General features: G+C 37.6%; 1 protein-coding gene across 3 annotated transcripts in view; it reads left to right on the top strand.

Moving 5' to 3' along the window:
- The window catches only part of LOC113010073 (laminin subunit alpha-3), a 60,232-nt gene extending 45,790 nt beyond the window's left edge, over positions 1–14,442 (top strand). For 2 of the 3 annotated variants that reach the window (XM_026148903.1, XM_026148902.1), the window contains 31 exons: positions 36–146; positions 239–341; positions 550–711; positions 825–1,021; positions 1,290–1,406; positions 1,652–1,806; positions 1,962–2,103; positions 2,228–2,327; positions 2,407–2,523; positions 2,625–2,795; positions 2,925–3,076; positions 3,205–3,396; positions 3,476–3,624; positions 3,757–3,922; positions 4,018–4,145; positions 4,422–4,566; positions 4,676–4,771; positions 4,919–5,076; positions 5,172–5,289; positions 5,379–5,519; positions 5,639–5,769; positions 5,978–6,112; positions 6,251–6,371; positions 8,633–8,766; positions 8,900–9,077; positions 9,160–9,321; positions 9,410–9,575; positions 10,748–10,902; positions 11,163–11,256; positions 11,353–11,472; positions 13,194–14,442. In XM_026148903.1, the coding sequence (XP_026004688.1) occupies positions 36–146; positions 239–341; positions 550–711; positions 825–1,021; positions 1,290–1,406; positions 1,652–1,806; positions 1,962–2,103; positions 2,228–2,327; positions 2,407–2,523; positions 2,625–2,795; positions 2,925–3,076; positions 3,205–3,396; positions 3,476–3,624; positions 3,757–3,922; positions 4,018–4,145; positions 4,422–4,566; positions 4,676–4,771; positions 4,919–5,076; positions 5,172–5,289; positions 5,379–5,519; positions 5,639–5,769; positions 5,978–6,112; positions 6,251–6,371; positions 8,633–8,766; positions 8,900–9,077; positions 9,160–9,321; positions 9,410–9,575; positions 10,748–10,902; positions 11,163–11,256; positions 11,353–11,472; positions 13,194–13,336 (4,359 nt within the window). In that variant the 3' untranslated portion in view covers positions 13,337–14,442. Of the gene's footprint in view, positions 1–35; positions 147–238; positions 342–549; positions 712–824; positions 1,022–1,289; positions 1,407–1,651; positions 1,807–1,961; positions 2,104–2,227; positions 2,328–2,406; positions 2,524–2,624; positions 2,796–2,924; positions 3,077–3,204; positions 3,397–3,475; positions 3,625–3,756; positions 3,923–4,017; positions 4,146–4,421; positions 4,567–4,675; positions 4,772–4,918; positions 5,077–5,171; positions 5,290–5,378; positions 5,520–5,638; positions 5,770–5,977; positions 6,113–6,250; positions 6,372–6,694; positions 6,969–8,632; positions 8,767–8,899; positions 9,078–9,159; positions 9,322–9,409; positions 9,576–10,747; positions 10,903–11,162; positions 11,257–11,352; positions 11,473–13,193 lie in introns of those variants that run through there. The other variant, XM_026148904.1, reaches the window with a different exon arrangement.
- Positions 14,443–14,503: the final 61 nt, after the last annotated feature.

Below are 14,503 nucleotides of genomic sequence, written 5' to 3'. Positions count from 1 at the left end.
ACTGAAATCACATTTTGCTACTGTAACTTTTGCAGGTTCTTGTTAGCAAATTCCGCTCTGACGTCAATACAGAAAAACTCAAAGTTGAGCAGCTGGAAAATGACATGGACACTCTTGAAGACGACATTCGTTCCCTCAAAGACAAGGTATAGGATGCCTAATACGTTGTTAATATTCTTTCATGTGCTGATATGTCAGGAATTGTGTGTGAATGTGTGGGATTGTGTTATGTATTAAGGCTGACCAGAGGGCTTCTGAGGCTGACAATGCAGTCGGAGATGCTGACAAAACCCACAAGAGAGCCGAGGATTTGAAATCAAAGATCGAGCAGAAAATAAAAGGTAACAGGAGCATTACATTCGTTTCGAAGCTAAACTCTGTCCCTTTTCTTGTCGCTGTCCTGTTGTGTTTTAAACTTTTTTTTGTCCCCCTACTCTGTCCTTTGTTCCGTTTATAATTGGTTCACTAGTTTCTATGATTTTCTGATTTAATGCTACTGTCAGTCCTTTAATATTAACTGCATATGTGTGTGGTTATGTTTGCTTGAAGATCTCCTGAAAGAACTTGAGAATGAGGATAAGAGGGGTGATGTGCCTGCTGAAAACTTTCAGCTTTATGAAAAAGCTAAGACAATGGTGAAAGAGATGGAAGACAAGAATTTCACTCCTGAGATGACCGCTGCAAAGAAAGAAAGCGATGAAGCCAAGAAATGTATGACAGTAAAATCCCAGAAGCACCTGATTATAACACGTGTATTCTGAATACTGAAACGGTTAAACATTAACGTCAAATAACATTCCCATTATTTATTCTTTATACTTCAGTGCTGGACTACATCAAAAATAATGTAAGTAAGCAGTGTGATGAAAATGAGGCTGCAGCGGATCAGATTCGAGGTCTTCTGGAGGGTTACGAAGCCAAGCTGAAAGAGCTGGACAAGGCCTTGAAAGATGCAGCGGACTTAGTGAAAAATGCCAATGCCCAGAATGGCCTTAATGCTAAGACACTAGGAGATCTGCAGGTAATGAATGAAAGAGGTGCTAAGAAGCTAATTAGCTAACGACCACACATGCATGTTAATTAATAGTTTGTAACTTTGCGTGAAAGACCCAAGCTGTTTTTTTGTTTTGTTTTAGTAGTTAAATATATCTTGTGTAATACTTTGACTCGCATTGTAAATATAAGATATTATCAACACAGTAAAAATGCCTCATGTGTTACTCTTGTAGTATGTTTTATTGCAGCAGAGCTAGTCTCTCTAATTGAAGTGATTCCTTTGTTACCCACAGAAACGCACCGAAGACTTAAAAAATGAGCGGAAGATAGTCGAGGACCAGATGACCTTGGCCAAGAATGAGCTACAGAAAACAGAAGATTTGGTGAAAATGCTCTTAGACGATAAAACGGTACATTTGGCAAAGCTTTTTTTTTTTTTTTACCTCAAATATTCCATCCACTGAGATTTATGCACTCTCACGCCTTTTATTTACCTGATTTATAATATGAACCAAAACATTTCAACTATGTAGCATACCTTTCATTCAGCTCTTGAACACTGTTTTTGCTTGTTGTGCTTGCGGGTGAGGTCAGTGTTGTTTTGTGGGATTGTGACTTTACCTGCACCCGTTCACCTGCCCCTTTTCCTCTGTAGGAGTATGAGCAGCTGGCAGCACAGCTGGATGGCGCCAAGACGGATTTGACCAAGAAAGTAAATGAAATTTCTAAGGCTGCGGCCAAGAAGGACATCGTGGAGGCTGCCGAAGACCATGCTAAAAACCTAGAAAAGATTGCAAAGGATATTGAGGAGTACGTAAACCAAATTTTTAATGAGTGGTTTATTGACATGGAGTCAGCTGTGTGTGATATATAAGATTTCCTGGTTTGTTTGTTTTTTAAAAGTTTAATTAAATAATTCTCTCTGTGTCTGGGTTGTTTTCTTTCCATGACATCTTGTATAATAGTGCCGTGAAGAATGCAAGCGGACGAACTGAGGTGCGCAACGCGAAAGATGCTATTGAGGCCTACAAGAATATCACAGATGCCATAAATGCAGCCGAGGCAGCTGCTAAGGAAGCCAAAGTTGCTGCAGAGAGCACCTTAAATGTAAGTCAAACATTTAAGTAAATATACAGGCATGCTTTTTGACATGAAGTAAATTCAGTATTAGAAAGGATTTTCAAATGAATACAGAGTTGTTTAAAAACATGTTTTTTTCTTCTTGATTTAGAATGTAACAAACCAGAAGCTCACAGAAAAGGCAAAAGAGCTGAAGAGTCAGAGTAAAGAACTACTGACTGAGGCAGAGCAAGCAGAGAAAGACCTTAATGGTATTCAGTCATCTTCTTAAGTTATCATATTTACAATAACCCAAAAGCGCAGATGCTAATTCTCGGTTTCTACAAACAGACACTGCTGACAACATCACTGACCTGAATAAGCGCATTAATGATGCCAAGAAGAAGAAGAAAGCTCTTGAGAAAGACCTTCTTGATGCACAGGGACAGTTAAAAGACATCACGAGAGGTAGAGTAATGCAAATCATGTGGTGATTTTAATCACATTAAAGTGTTTCTGGTAGATGTAAGATACTTAACTATTTTTTGCTTTTGATTTTTCCCCACCAGATGACATTGCAGCTAAGATAAATGAGGCCAAGCAGAAGGCTGCTTCAGCCAATCAAACAGCCAGTGACACAATGGACAAACTCAACAAAATGAGAAACGAACTTAATAAGATCAATGTGTCTCCCGGGAGCTCTAACCTAAACGGTATATTGGACGATGTCAACCAGACAGGTGAGATTTGGAAAATTTGCTTTTAGACCCAGTCAGCAATACTTTTGCATTTCCTTTTTTCTCCAGTTTTTAATGCACTTTTAGAAAATGTTTACTTTTTTTTTTCTCTCACCTTTCTTGTTTTTCCAGTGAATAATTTGCTAAACACCATCCCATCTCTGACCAATAAGATCTCAACAGTAGAGAACCTGACCTCACAGGTTTCACCCATTAGCAACATATCTGAAAACATCAAAATGCTCAAAGATCTAATTGAACAAGCCAGGGACGCAGCTAACAAGGTAAGGTTGTTCTGTAAATACAGCTATGGGTTTTCCTCCCTAGCAAAAGTGAAATATACCTGTTCCCTGTATAATATCTTTACTAGCAGGGCTTCATTTTTCCTTTTTTTCCCTTGTGTTTTGTACAGGTTACAGTCCCTATAAACTTCCAAGGTAATGGTCATGTGGAGCTTCATCCACCAAAGAATCTGGATGATCTGAAAGCCTACACAACCATATCTCTGATGCTACAGAGACCTTCAGGGCGGGGAGATGGAAAACGCAGACGCAGGCAGGCCACAGAAGATAACATGTTTGTGTTATACCTTGGCAACAGAGATGTAAGTATTCCCAACTGCAGATGAACATTTCAAAGCTGTGATGTTTTTTTATTCTGATTTTACAACCTGTGTCTTTCAGTCCACAAAGAACTACATAGGTATGTTTTTGAGGAACAATGACTTGTATGGTGTGTACAACCTCAATGGAGATACGTACGAGATAAAAACGGGAGCCATCACTAGGTCTGGACTTGAGCCTGCAACATTTGATAGGGTGGACCTGCGCAGGTAAATTGAAAACTTCCCTCTATAAATGCTGTGTCAGCATTTTAAATGGCAACATAAATAAAAAATGTATTAACGATGCCAATATGGTAGATGTGATTAAAATAATTATTTGTTTTCCCTTTGATGATTTAGAATTTACCGGGATGCAGAAATGATCCTTACCAAAGCTATAACCTCAAACAAAGAATCCCCACCTCCAATTAAGGACGACACTCAAGGACAAGAATCCAAGGATCTCCTGGATCTCAGTCCCGATGACATTGTTTTCTATGTTGGAGGCTACCCAGCCAACTTCACTGTAAGGAGCACAGATATATAAAACATACTACTATGTATCGGTTTTGCAGCAGCATGGATTTTACTAATACCTTTTCCTGTTTTGCTCCTCATCAGCCTCCAGCTTCCTTCAGATACCCCAATTACAAAGGCTGCATTGAATTTTTCTCTCTTAATGACAGAGCTGTCAGTCTCTATAATTTCAAAAGAAAAGACAATATTAATGAGGGGTCTCCATGCAAGAGGTACGTCATATGATGATTAGTATTGTGTGCAGCTAAACACTACAGTGTCTCTTTCACAGCATTTCATTTTGTGAAACTGCCATTTAACTTGCAGTTTAATCAAGTGTTTAATATCTTTCGTCTTGGTTCTTTATGGCAAAATATAAAGAAATCACGGGTGGCTCAAGACTTTTGCACAGTGCTGCATGTGTTACTATATGCTATTACTCTTAATCAATGTAAATGGCATTAAGTTTAGCAATAAGTAATAACTGTCTCACTGATTTTCCATTACAGGTATGTTAAACCTCTTGATTCAGACTACTACGAAGGCACCGGATTTGGCCGAGTGCTGGTGGATAATACAGCGACCACCTTTAGCATCACTATGTCCGTTAATACGCGCTCACAAAATGGCCTACTCTTATATATAGGAAGTGAGGTAAATTCTGTTCAAGTGAAACTTTAAAAATGGACACACATCTTGATACACTGCAAATAAAATTCTATGTACTCTTTGCAAGAACTTGATTACCTTCTTTGTTTCACAGGACCAGTACTTCTATGTCACCATGGAGGAGGCAGTCGTTTTTATACATAGTTCTTTCTTTGAGACACCAGCTTCTAATAAGCAGAAGGTTTTCCTGGTAAGATGCTTTTTTTAATCTTTTTTTTTTGCAGTCATTCACGTTTTGCAGTCATTCACGTTCTTAAGGATAATTACTATTACTTGTCTATTACAATTCAAAGCACTGGTCGTCTGACTGAATTTTGCTTCTATTCGCTTTCTTCAGACAGAAGACTGGGTTGATATACAAGTCTATGTGCTAACAAAGAAACAGTTCATGGTGCGTGTGGGAGGTAATGAAGCTGCTAAAGCCCAAGCTGATTTCGACACACAAAACATTAAAGATGTCTATATTGGTGGTGCACCTCAACACTTGAGGGAACGGTATGTGTACGCATGATTCCTCCATTTAGTTTGTGTTGTGTTCTGTCACGTTTTCCCACTTTATTGAGAATAACTTTTTTTGGTTTCCCATAAAGGCATAACATCACCATACAGCCATTTAGAGGATGCTTGAAGAATCTGAAGCTGAATAAAGGCTTTAAGCCCCTTGATGAAAAAGTGGGCATCATTAAAGGCTGTCCTGTGGAATCGCTGGTATGAAGACAGTTACTGGCATTTATATATCTGCACAAATCACAGCGTGTTCTGTGTAAATTGACATGTTCTGTGTTTTGTACTTACAGAGTGTACGTAAAGCAGAGTTCACTTTAGGAAGCACTCTCTCAGGTAACCTTGAAGGCTTTACTCTGGATAACGACGTGACCATTTCCCTTGGATTTAAGAGCACAGAGAATGAGGGTCTTATTTTGCGAGACAAACAGGAGGTCAGGCTTCCAACTTATTTTTGACATCTCTTGCAACTGTGACATTAAAGACCAGATTTTTTTCACAACAGGTAGAATTAGATCATATACAGAAATGGTTTCCTTGTCTATTTTTTCAGGCTAATGGGATTGACATTAAAATGGAAAACGGCTACGTGATTGTCTATTTCAACAACAAGACGTGGAAATCTACCAAACAGTACAATGACGGGCGTTGGCATTACGTGACTGTGACGAAAAGAAGCGGAGGGTATGGAGGAAGCAATGATTTTTCATTCATGATCAATTAATACAACTAGTTATACTTTTATAGTGAGTGCCGTTTTTGGAAATCGATAAGGACACTGTGGGCACAGCTGCTTATACCTTGTTGGCGAACACCAGACACATAAATGTAGTTTGAAAAAATATTCTTAATAAATGCTTCTAAAGCATACATGTACAAAACCTTTTTCCAGGATCCGGATGGTTATTGATGATGAGGATAAAGGGCAGGAGGAGAGCAGGGACCACTTCATACCTGACACAAGTGGCTCTCTCGTCCTGGGAAATGAGAATTTCAAAGGCTGCATTTCCAACCTCTACACAAGACGGTAAAATTCCCCACAAGTTTGAAATACTTTAAACATTTATGGAGTCAAACTGTGGTTATGTGCCATGTCATATATATTCATTTTCTTAAATGGGGTTTCTTTTATTTTATAATTCACGGTGATTCCCTGTGATTTCAGGCCAGCCAGTCTGTACAAGGCTGAGGACCTCAGCAGATTCAAGCCTGACGGAAAGGTTTTCGTGGATGTGTGTTCTCCCTTGTCTCCCATTCAACTGATGCTGGACCGTAACTCTAAGAAGGTGAGAGATTGTTTTACATGTCCACACACACTCGAATTCATTTGAATAAGTTTGGTGTGTTAACGGCACTAAGTGCACAAGTGGAAAATCCATAGATTTGGATGAAATGATTTCCCTTTTTACAAACCAGATCAACATGTTTTTAAATCCATATAACAAAGCCATATAATGTGATAGCAAAAATGTGACTTTATTAACATGTGAAGCTTGATTTCTCTCCTTGGATGTAAGTTACACCAAGTTTAATATTCTTTTGAAAATTGCTTTAATTGTCTTCACCTTGTTGACAATGTTCACGTTATATTTTGCTGCCTCATTTCCAGAGATAAAGAAGAAGGAGTCCTAAGACCTGCTGATGCTGTCAAGAATCTAATACTGATTGAAAAACTGCCTTTGCAAACCACAGTGTTATGTAGCTTATGCACCAGCCCGTTCATCTCCAGTGTACTTCAATAAAAAAAAAAAAAACTTGCATGAAATGAATGGCATGAATGTTTCAAGTAACCATAATAATTACAAAATGTATTGTATTTCAAAGTTGCTACTCTATTTAATTTAAGTATCTACAAATCTGTTAATAACAACCTTGAAATTGTTTCATGTCTCTTCTCTTTCTTCCATGTAACACTCTAATAATCATTCACAAGCATGTTCCCACTAACTCACTGATGCACAGTTATGACTCGTTATTGAAAATATTGAAATATGAATATTGCACCCTCGCTTATATGATGAAGTGCTGCTCATAATGCTTTAGCAGCTGCTTTCACCTTTAACACTGATAATATCCAATAAAAACAACAGGGATTCATCAGCATTTTCTTGCAAATTCTCCTGTTTAGCTGTTAAAGTTTACGTATTTATTTATGGTATTTGACACAAGGCCAAATGATATATTTCAAATGCTGTTTAAAACACACACCAAACATGAACCCTGGCTGATGTGGACCACCTTAGCCCTGTAACATTTTGTGTGTCGATGTACACTGTATAAACTAAATGAGTACAGAAGCATATCCTGGGTTTAGATGAGAGTGCCTCGCCACGCCATATGTAGAGCTCACTCGTTAGGTACCATTAACATTCAAATCTTTCTTCAAAATCACGAAACTCACACTACTTCTTGTGATCACAGCTGCCCTCGTATGCTCACCCTCACTATAAAAATTAGCCTTTAGTCATTTTCTGAAAACCTTCAACCCACAATTATTTTATTGAATAATGAATTCTCATCTGCTGAATGGGTTTAAATTCAGGATAATAATCAATTGACACTACACCCTACACTTCACTTAAAATAAGCCAAAAAAAAGAGAGAGAAATATTAAAAGGTCTAAATGGTGAAGATGCTGTGTTCTGAAAAAAGGTCATGGTCCACTCGGTTTTCATATTCAATAATTATCCTACTGTTTTCAATATGTAAGCTGGCCCTCATCCATTTTTACATTTTTATCATATCACAACCTCCTCAGCCACAACAGTGTTGTTTTCTTGACTATATGCCAGACTGAAATCACTCAAAACACTGGCAAGCTCCTACTTTTTTTCTTTTTTCTTTTTTACGCTGATGCTGAAAGTTTAATAAGCACAAATCACACACGTGTGTGTAAACAGAAAGATGGTGGGAGTTATGCTACTCCCAAGAGAATGTGGTTATTAAAACTCCAAATATATCCACCATACTCGCTGCTGTGCTTACAGTTATGACCCACCGTCTGGCATTAACAGCTACATGTATGAATCGAGTTTTCTGAACTGTTTCTCAATGTGTTGAGTTTACGTTCTGCATCACAACAGAAGCCAAACATGTATAAGGAATAATGGATAAAAGATTCTTGACCAAACCATTTTTAATCTGTGATTAAAAGCAGATAATGTTGGCAGATTAAACGTTTTAGAAGGACACACGTGTAATCTTGGAGATTTTTGAATATTTTCTGGCATTTTATTGATCAATAATTGGCTGTAATTAAAGAAAATCAGGAAATCAATTAATAAATAAAGTAATGGTCATCTTCATTCACTAAATTTCACACCTGTGGGTGGGGGAGGACTTTTTTTTCACTTTCTGAAGATGCAATAAAGAATATATGCAGTATTTTCATGTACAATATGACAGTTATTCTTTTTTTTTTTTTAACCACATCTTGTACCATCGCTGACACAGTGGAAGCAAAAATCCTGAGACTTAACAAAGGAGTTTTGAGCTGTTAAAAGGAAAACTGTTGCTGAGGGTTTCTGTTGTGTTTGTGTTGTTTTAGGATGATGTGAAACCTGTGAGCAATGAGAGTGTGTCAGCATGTGCGTTACCAGCCATGGATCAACATGCTTATCGCCTTGGAGGGACTGTTAGCAGACTGAGCTACAGCCTTCCTCTACAGGTCCTGCAACCCAGGTAAGTAAACAGTCTGATACACAATCATGCATATGTATAAATCCTTACATGTAAGATTAATAAATGTGAAGTGTACTTGTTTGAGTTTACCAATTCAAAATCAGTATTTATTTCTTTTTTTGGTTCTCCACAGACCGCATTTCTCTCTTGAAGTCAGGACTCGATCGCATGAAGGCATGCTGTTCTTTGCTGCAACCAGAGGAGGGCAATCTCATCTTGCTTTATACATGTCGAAGGGCAGGATCAGGCTTTCTGTGGGCAAACAGAAGATCTTCAACCGAGAAAAGTACAATGATGGAAAGTGGCACACGGTCAGTTCATTGCATTTATATCAACAAAAACCCCTCTAATTGCTAAAAAAAAAAAAAAAAGTGAAACACTTTATGTTTACAGGTAATGTTCAGTTTGGAAAAGAAGAAATTCCGGCTGGTTGTAGACGGAATAAGAGCTCAGGATGGGCAGCTGACTAATGCAGAGCTGTCATCCATGAAGCAGCAATTCCTGTCCCCTGTCTACTTGGGCAGTACCCCACATTCCCTTCACAAAGAGTTAAAGGTTTAAAACAATAACAATGCAAATTTCACACAACTAATTCAATTTAGTGTCTATTTATTTTATAAATTTGTTATGCTTTCACTTTCAGTCGAAGGGCCTTCCGAAGCACAGTGTGTCTGGCTGCGTACGCAATTTTAAGATGAATGGAGCGCAAATGTCAAATCCAACCGCGAATCATGGTTCTGGCCCCTGCTTTGAGGGACAGACACAAAGAGGCGCTTACTTCTCAGGGAATGGAGCACACGTCGTTGTCAGTGAGTAAAGCTTTCTTCACAACAATCTGACAGCTAATCTTTTAAAGTTCATTTGATTGAGGAACATCATCACAATTTTCTTTTTAATTTTGTAATATCAGATGACTAAATAATAACAATAACAAAATAAACCAGAAAAAGCAATTTCCTAGCAAAAATGCAGTATGAATGCTGAAAATGTGAAGATTGCGCCTGAATTGCTTAAATATATTTGAAGTATCAGAAGCTCAACTTGCTGAATGAGCTTAATTGCGTAAGATTACCAAAACATCATCTGGCTTATGTGTAAACTGAAAAATGTGCTAAAAAAAAACAACTAAAAAAAGTATAAAGTATAAACTTAAATTTAGAAAAAAAAAGAACCACAACTTGAAGCACAAGCTCATCAAAATGTCCCCTCCTAAAACTCTTTACAAGTACACACACACACACACACACACAGACAGACGGGAGTGAAACAGTGGGTGTGAGAGTGTGTGCCTTTCTGTTTCTATGCCAATCAAACAGTCTGAATCCGCTGAACTTGAATCCACCAATCAGGAGCAGCTTGAGTCTGTGTCTGTCTTACCACCAACACACAGAGGAAATTGCTGCTGAGATACCCAGAAACAAACAGGAGCAATATGAAAGTTGTAGATCTGACAAACATTTGACTCTTTGAGTATAAGAAGCAGGGCGTGCATTTTTTGTGTCTGTACCAGTAAAATTGACCGAGAAATGGCAGTTCAAAAAGTGCGTCCATTAGCTTTTTGAAACTCTCTGAAAATGTTGTAAAACTTAAATTGTTACTGTTTGAAAATGGTAAAAAAAAAAAAAAAAAAAAAAAAATAATATATATATATATATATATATATAATATATATATATATATATATATATATATATATATATAAATGAGTAAAACCTGAAGAGTCTAAGGCTTAGACTCTTCAGGTTTTACTCATTTTTACCATTACCATTACCTTAGAGTCTAAGGTCATGGGATATGTTTAATTTTTGAATTTTTTCTATAGTTCAAAGTATGCTAAACTAATTTAGTTTCAAAATAGGGTGGGTTTGAAGGGGATCATTCATTTGAAATCACAGAAAAACCAAAAAACGTGCAGAAGGACAGCGTAAATGCTTAAACAGCATTCACACTAATAAATCGTTTTGTATTTTCTGCATTTCAGATGATTCCTTTGTTGTGGGCTCCAGCTTTGAGCTGCTGTTTAACATTCGTCCACGGAGTCTGACGGGACTCCTGCTTCATGTAGGTGTGTACAGCAAGACTCCAAATGGACTGCCGATGGGTCACTATCTCATTATCTATATGCTCGGAGGAGAGGTGAGACCACATATCTGTTTGTCATTTCCATATTCATTTTTTTTTTCAAGCTCAAAGGAACTTATTAGTAGAACAAGGTCTCTTGGTTCTGATATCTTCTGATCTTCTTTATCAAACTGATGTTTTTCTTCCTGTGTAATAAATATGAACCAAGTTTGCCATTTCTGTTCAGCACGCAGAAACAGACACTAAATTCATATTAGACCTAAATTTGCAAGTGTGATTCAAAGCACTGGGTTTGGACATGTTCCTGTTTGTAGGTGGTTGCACGAGTAAACAATGGAAATGGAGAATTCATGGTGTCAGTGAAGCCAAAAGCTTCTTTATGTGATGGAGTATTCCATAAAATTTCAGGTAAAACACCATTAAAATGACTCAAACTGTCTTTAACACCTTATAGACTTGACATGCATTGTACAAAATATATCAATTTATTATTTTTATGTTTAGTAATCAAGAGGAAGAATGTTGTGCAATTGTATGTGGACACACTGGACAACTACAAGATTGGACCACCATTTCCCAATATACCTTTGACCAAAGACCCACTGTATGTGGGTGGCATTCCTGGTAAGTGTAAATCATCTAATTTGAGTGACTGAGTTTTTTTTTTTTTTTTTGGTTTTGTTTGAGTCAAACTTGAGCACATATTTAATTAAACTATATTTTTGCACTCACAAGCAGCTTCATTAGGTACAATTTGTTAGTTCTGGGTTAGACCCTCTTTTGCCTTCAGAACTGCCTAAATTCTTTGTGGCACAAATTCAAAAATTTACTGAAAATATTCCTAAAAAACTTTGACCCATACTGCCATGACAGCATCGCACAGTAGCTGTAAATCTTTCAGTTGCACATCTGTGATGTGAATCTCCAGTTCTGCAACATCCCAAAGATGTTCTATTAGATTAGATCATTTATTATCTGGTTACTGAAGAAGTCTTTTCAGTACAGAACACTGTCATGTTCAAGAAACCAGTTTGAGCTTATTTGGGCTTTCTGACATGTTATGCTATCCTGCTGGAAGCAGCATCAGAAGATGGGTACACTGTGGTCATAAAGAGATGAACATGGTCAGGGGACAATACTCAAGTAGGTTGTGGTGTTTAAATGATACTCAGTTGTTACTAGGGGGGCCAAAGTGTTCTCGAAAAATACCCCCCACACCATTACAACACCATTGCTATTGCCAGAGCCACTGATACAAGGCCGGACAGATCCATGTTTTTATATTGTTTATGCCAAATTCTGACCCTAACATCCAAATGCAGAAGCAGTAATCGAGACTCATCAGACAAAGCAACATTTTTCGAATCTTCTATTGTTCAGTTTTAGTGAGTCCATGTGAAGTGTAGCCTCGGTTTCCTGTTCTAAGCAGACTGTAAACCTTCTGTTTCAAGGTTCGACATGCAGTTGTAGCTTCTGCCTTTCAGTGGACAGCCAGTGCAGTTCTTATTGACCTCTGGATATTTTCTCCATTTTGTTTCTCTGTAAACTCTAGAGAGGACTGTGTGAGAAAATCCCAGTAGATCAGCAGTTTCTGAAAAACTCAGATTAGCCCATCTGGCACCAACAACAATGCCATGTTCAAAATCAGTTAAATCACCTTTCTTTGCCATTTTGATCCCAGGATAAATGCTATTTCCTCAGTTCTCAGTCGGAATGCCCCTCAATTTGGATTTTCCACTCAAAAAATTTGGAGCTGACCAACATACCATGAGTTATCCAACATAGCGGCACTGAATGTAAACAGTAGTAAAACTGTAAACTTTTAATTTGTTCTGCCACTGTTGTGTATTTTTAACTCACTAAATAAACCAGATGCAGGGCATAGATCAAGCTCTATCCATAAATGTGTTTTTAAAGCACATAAAAATAAGTATTTTGCTGTAGTATTTTGCTATTTTGCTGCTAGTGATATCTGAATGGCTCTAAAAGTCCTGTTTTTCCTGGCTTTTTCTGGAACTTCCGACATCCAATTTCTGAGATATCTGTAACATCGCAGGTGCTCTTGACCATGTCTACATGTCAAAATGCAATTGAGTTGCTGCCAGCTGATTGGCACATAGATGGAAGATGTATTTTTGATATGGTAGATATACAAAAAAAGTCATATTGGAGATACAAAACATACCAAGAGATTTGTCAAGACAAATCAAGAGATTTATTGTCTATCCCCTTAATAAAACTTACATCTTTCTATAAAAAACACTTTAGTTATAGTCTTAAGGTTAAAGGTTAAAATAAAATAGACTGAAACAATAAAATCACTCACCTGTCCCTTTCTGCCACAGCGATCTTAATGCAGCAGAGGCTTCCTGTCACATCCTCCTTTGTTGGATGCATCCAGGACATGGGGATCAACGGTGAACTGGTGTCCTTCGAAAGGCCGTCAAGCGTGTTTGGTCCAGTCAACCTCAAGGAGTGTCCAGGCTGAACATAAAGATCTCCTCAAACCATCAGTAAACAAACCCTGGGACCATGTCCACCACCAGCTATGTGCAATCTGTTACTATGACAGAGAATGTGTTAGCATGTAAGAGTGTGTGTGTAAGACGATTGTGTTTCAGCGTGAGTGTGTTGGGATGAATGTACGTGAAAAATAAATATATGAGCAGCGGCTTACAGGTTCATAATGTTTGCTGTTAAGTTAAACATGTCTATATTTATTTAGTGTAAAGTTGCGTATTGCCTCACCAATTACAAATGCATTTTTTGACGGCTGCAATAAACTCTACTTTGTTGGTCTAGTCAGTCTCTACTGACTATCAAATGCTACTGAATATGCTTGTAAGTGGTCAGTGCTGCGTTACAGTCAGCCCAGCACTTTCAGAAAACAAGTATTGCCTTTGGTGCTGCGAAAGAGATCAAGATTATTAACTGATGTACTTTTGGTTTGCTTGTTGGACTCAATAGCTTATACTAAGAAAAATGATGTTTACACCCATGATTCTCAATTCAGTGACATTTCAGGGGTTGCTAAGCTATTCTGTATTCATATCCACATGCCAGCATGCAGAATTCTGCATTTTAACTGGCTTAAGAGACATGGACTCTTTGCACATGTTTTCAAACCACATGTTTTTCGCCCCCAGTGTTGTATTACTGTTCTGATCTGATTTTCCAGTTTGCATTCCCTTTGCATGAGAATATGGATGTATATCTTACAGTAGTTACACCAGATAACAGCATGTACTAAATTTTGTTTCTATCAGTTAAATAACCAATATACCTAGATGCCATTAGAATAAGTTTGGTCAGTAGTGTTTGGGACCATTGCAAAAGTAATAACAGAAAAAGTATGTTTAGGTACTTATATTCACAAAAAAGGTGTTTACTTTTCTAAATTGTGCATTTATGCCAGACTTTAAATAACATTATATCTCAATATGATGTAAAATTCATATTAAATTGGACACACTGTACATGCATTCCTGTCTTGTGGCAACTGATTTGTAAGCCATTATGTAACCTGTCTGATTAATATTCTTTATGAATACCTGTCAGTGCCATAAATAAATAATGGACTTTTGATCAAGGAAACAGCTTGGGAACTGTTAACTTCCACTCATTATGGTTCATACTAAACAATTAATGTACACTG

Source organism: Astatotilapia calliptera, chromosome 18 (genome assembly GCF_900246225.1).
Source record: "Astatotilapia calliptera chromosome 18, fAstCal1.2, whole genome shotgun sequence".
Taxonomy (NCBI): domain Eukaryota; kingdom Metazoa; phylum Chordata; class Actinopteri; order Cichliformes; family Cichlidae; genus Astatotilapia; species Astatotilapia calliptera.
The sequence above is the reverse complement of the archived record's forward strand: the minus strand, read 5'-3'. Positions and strand labels throughout refer to the sequence as shown.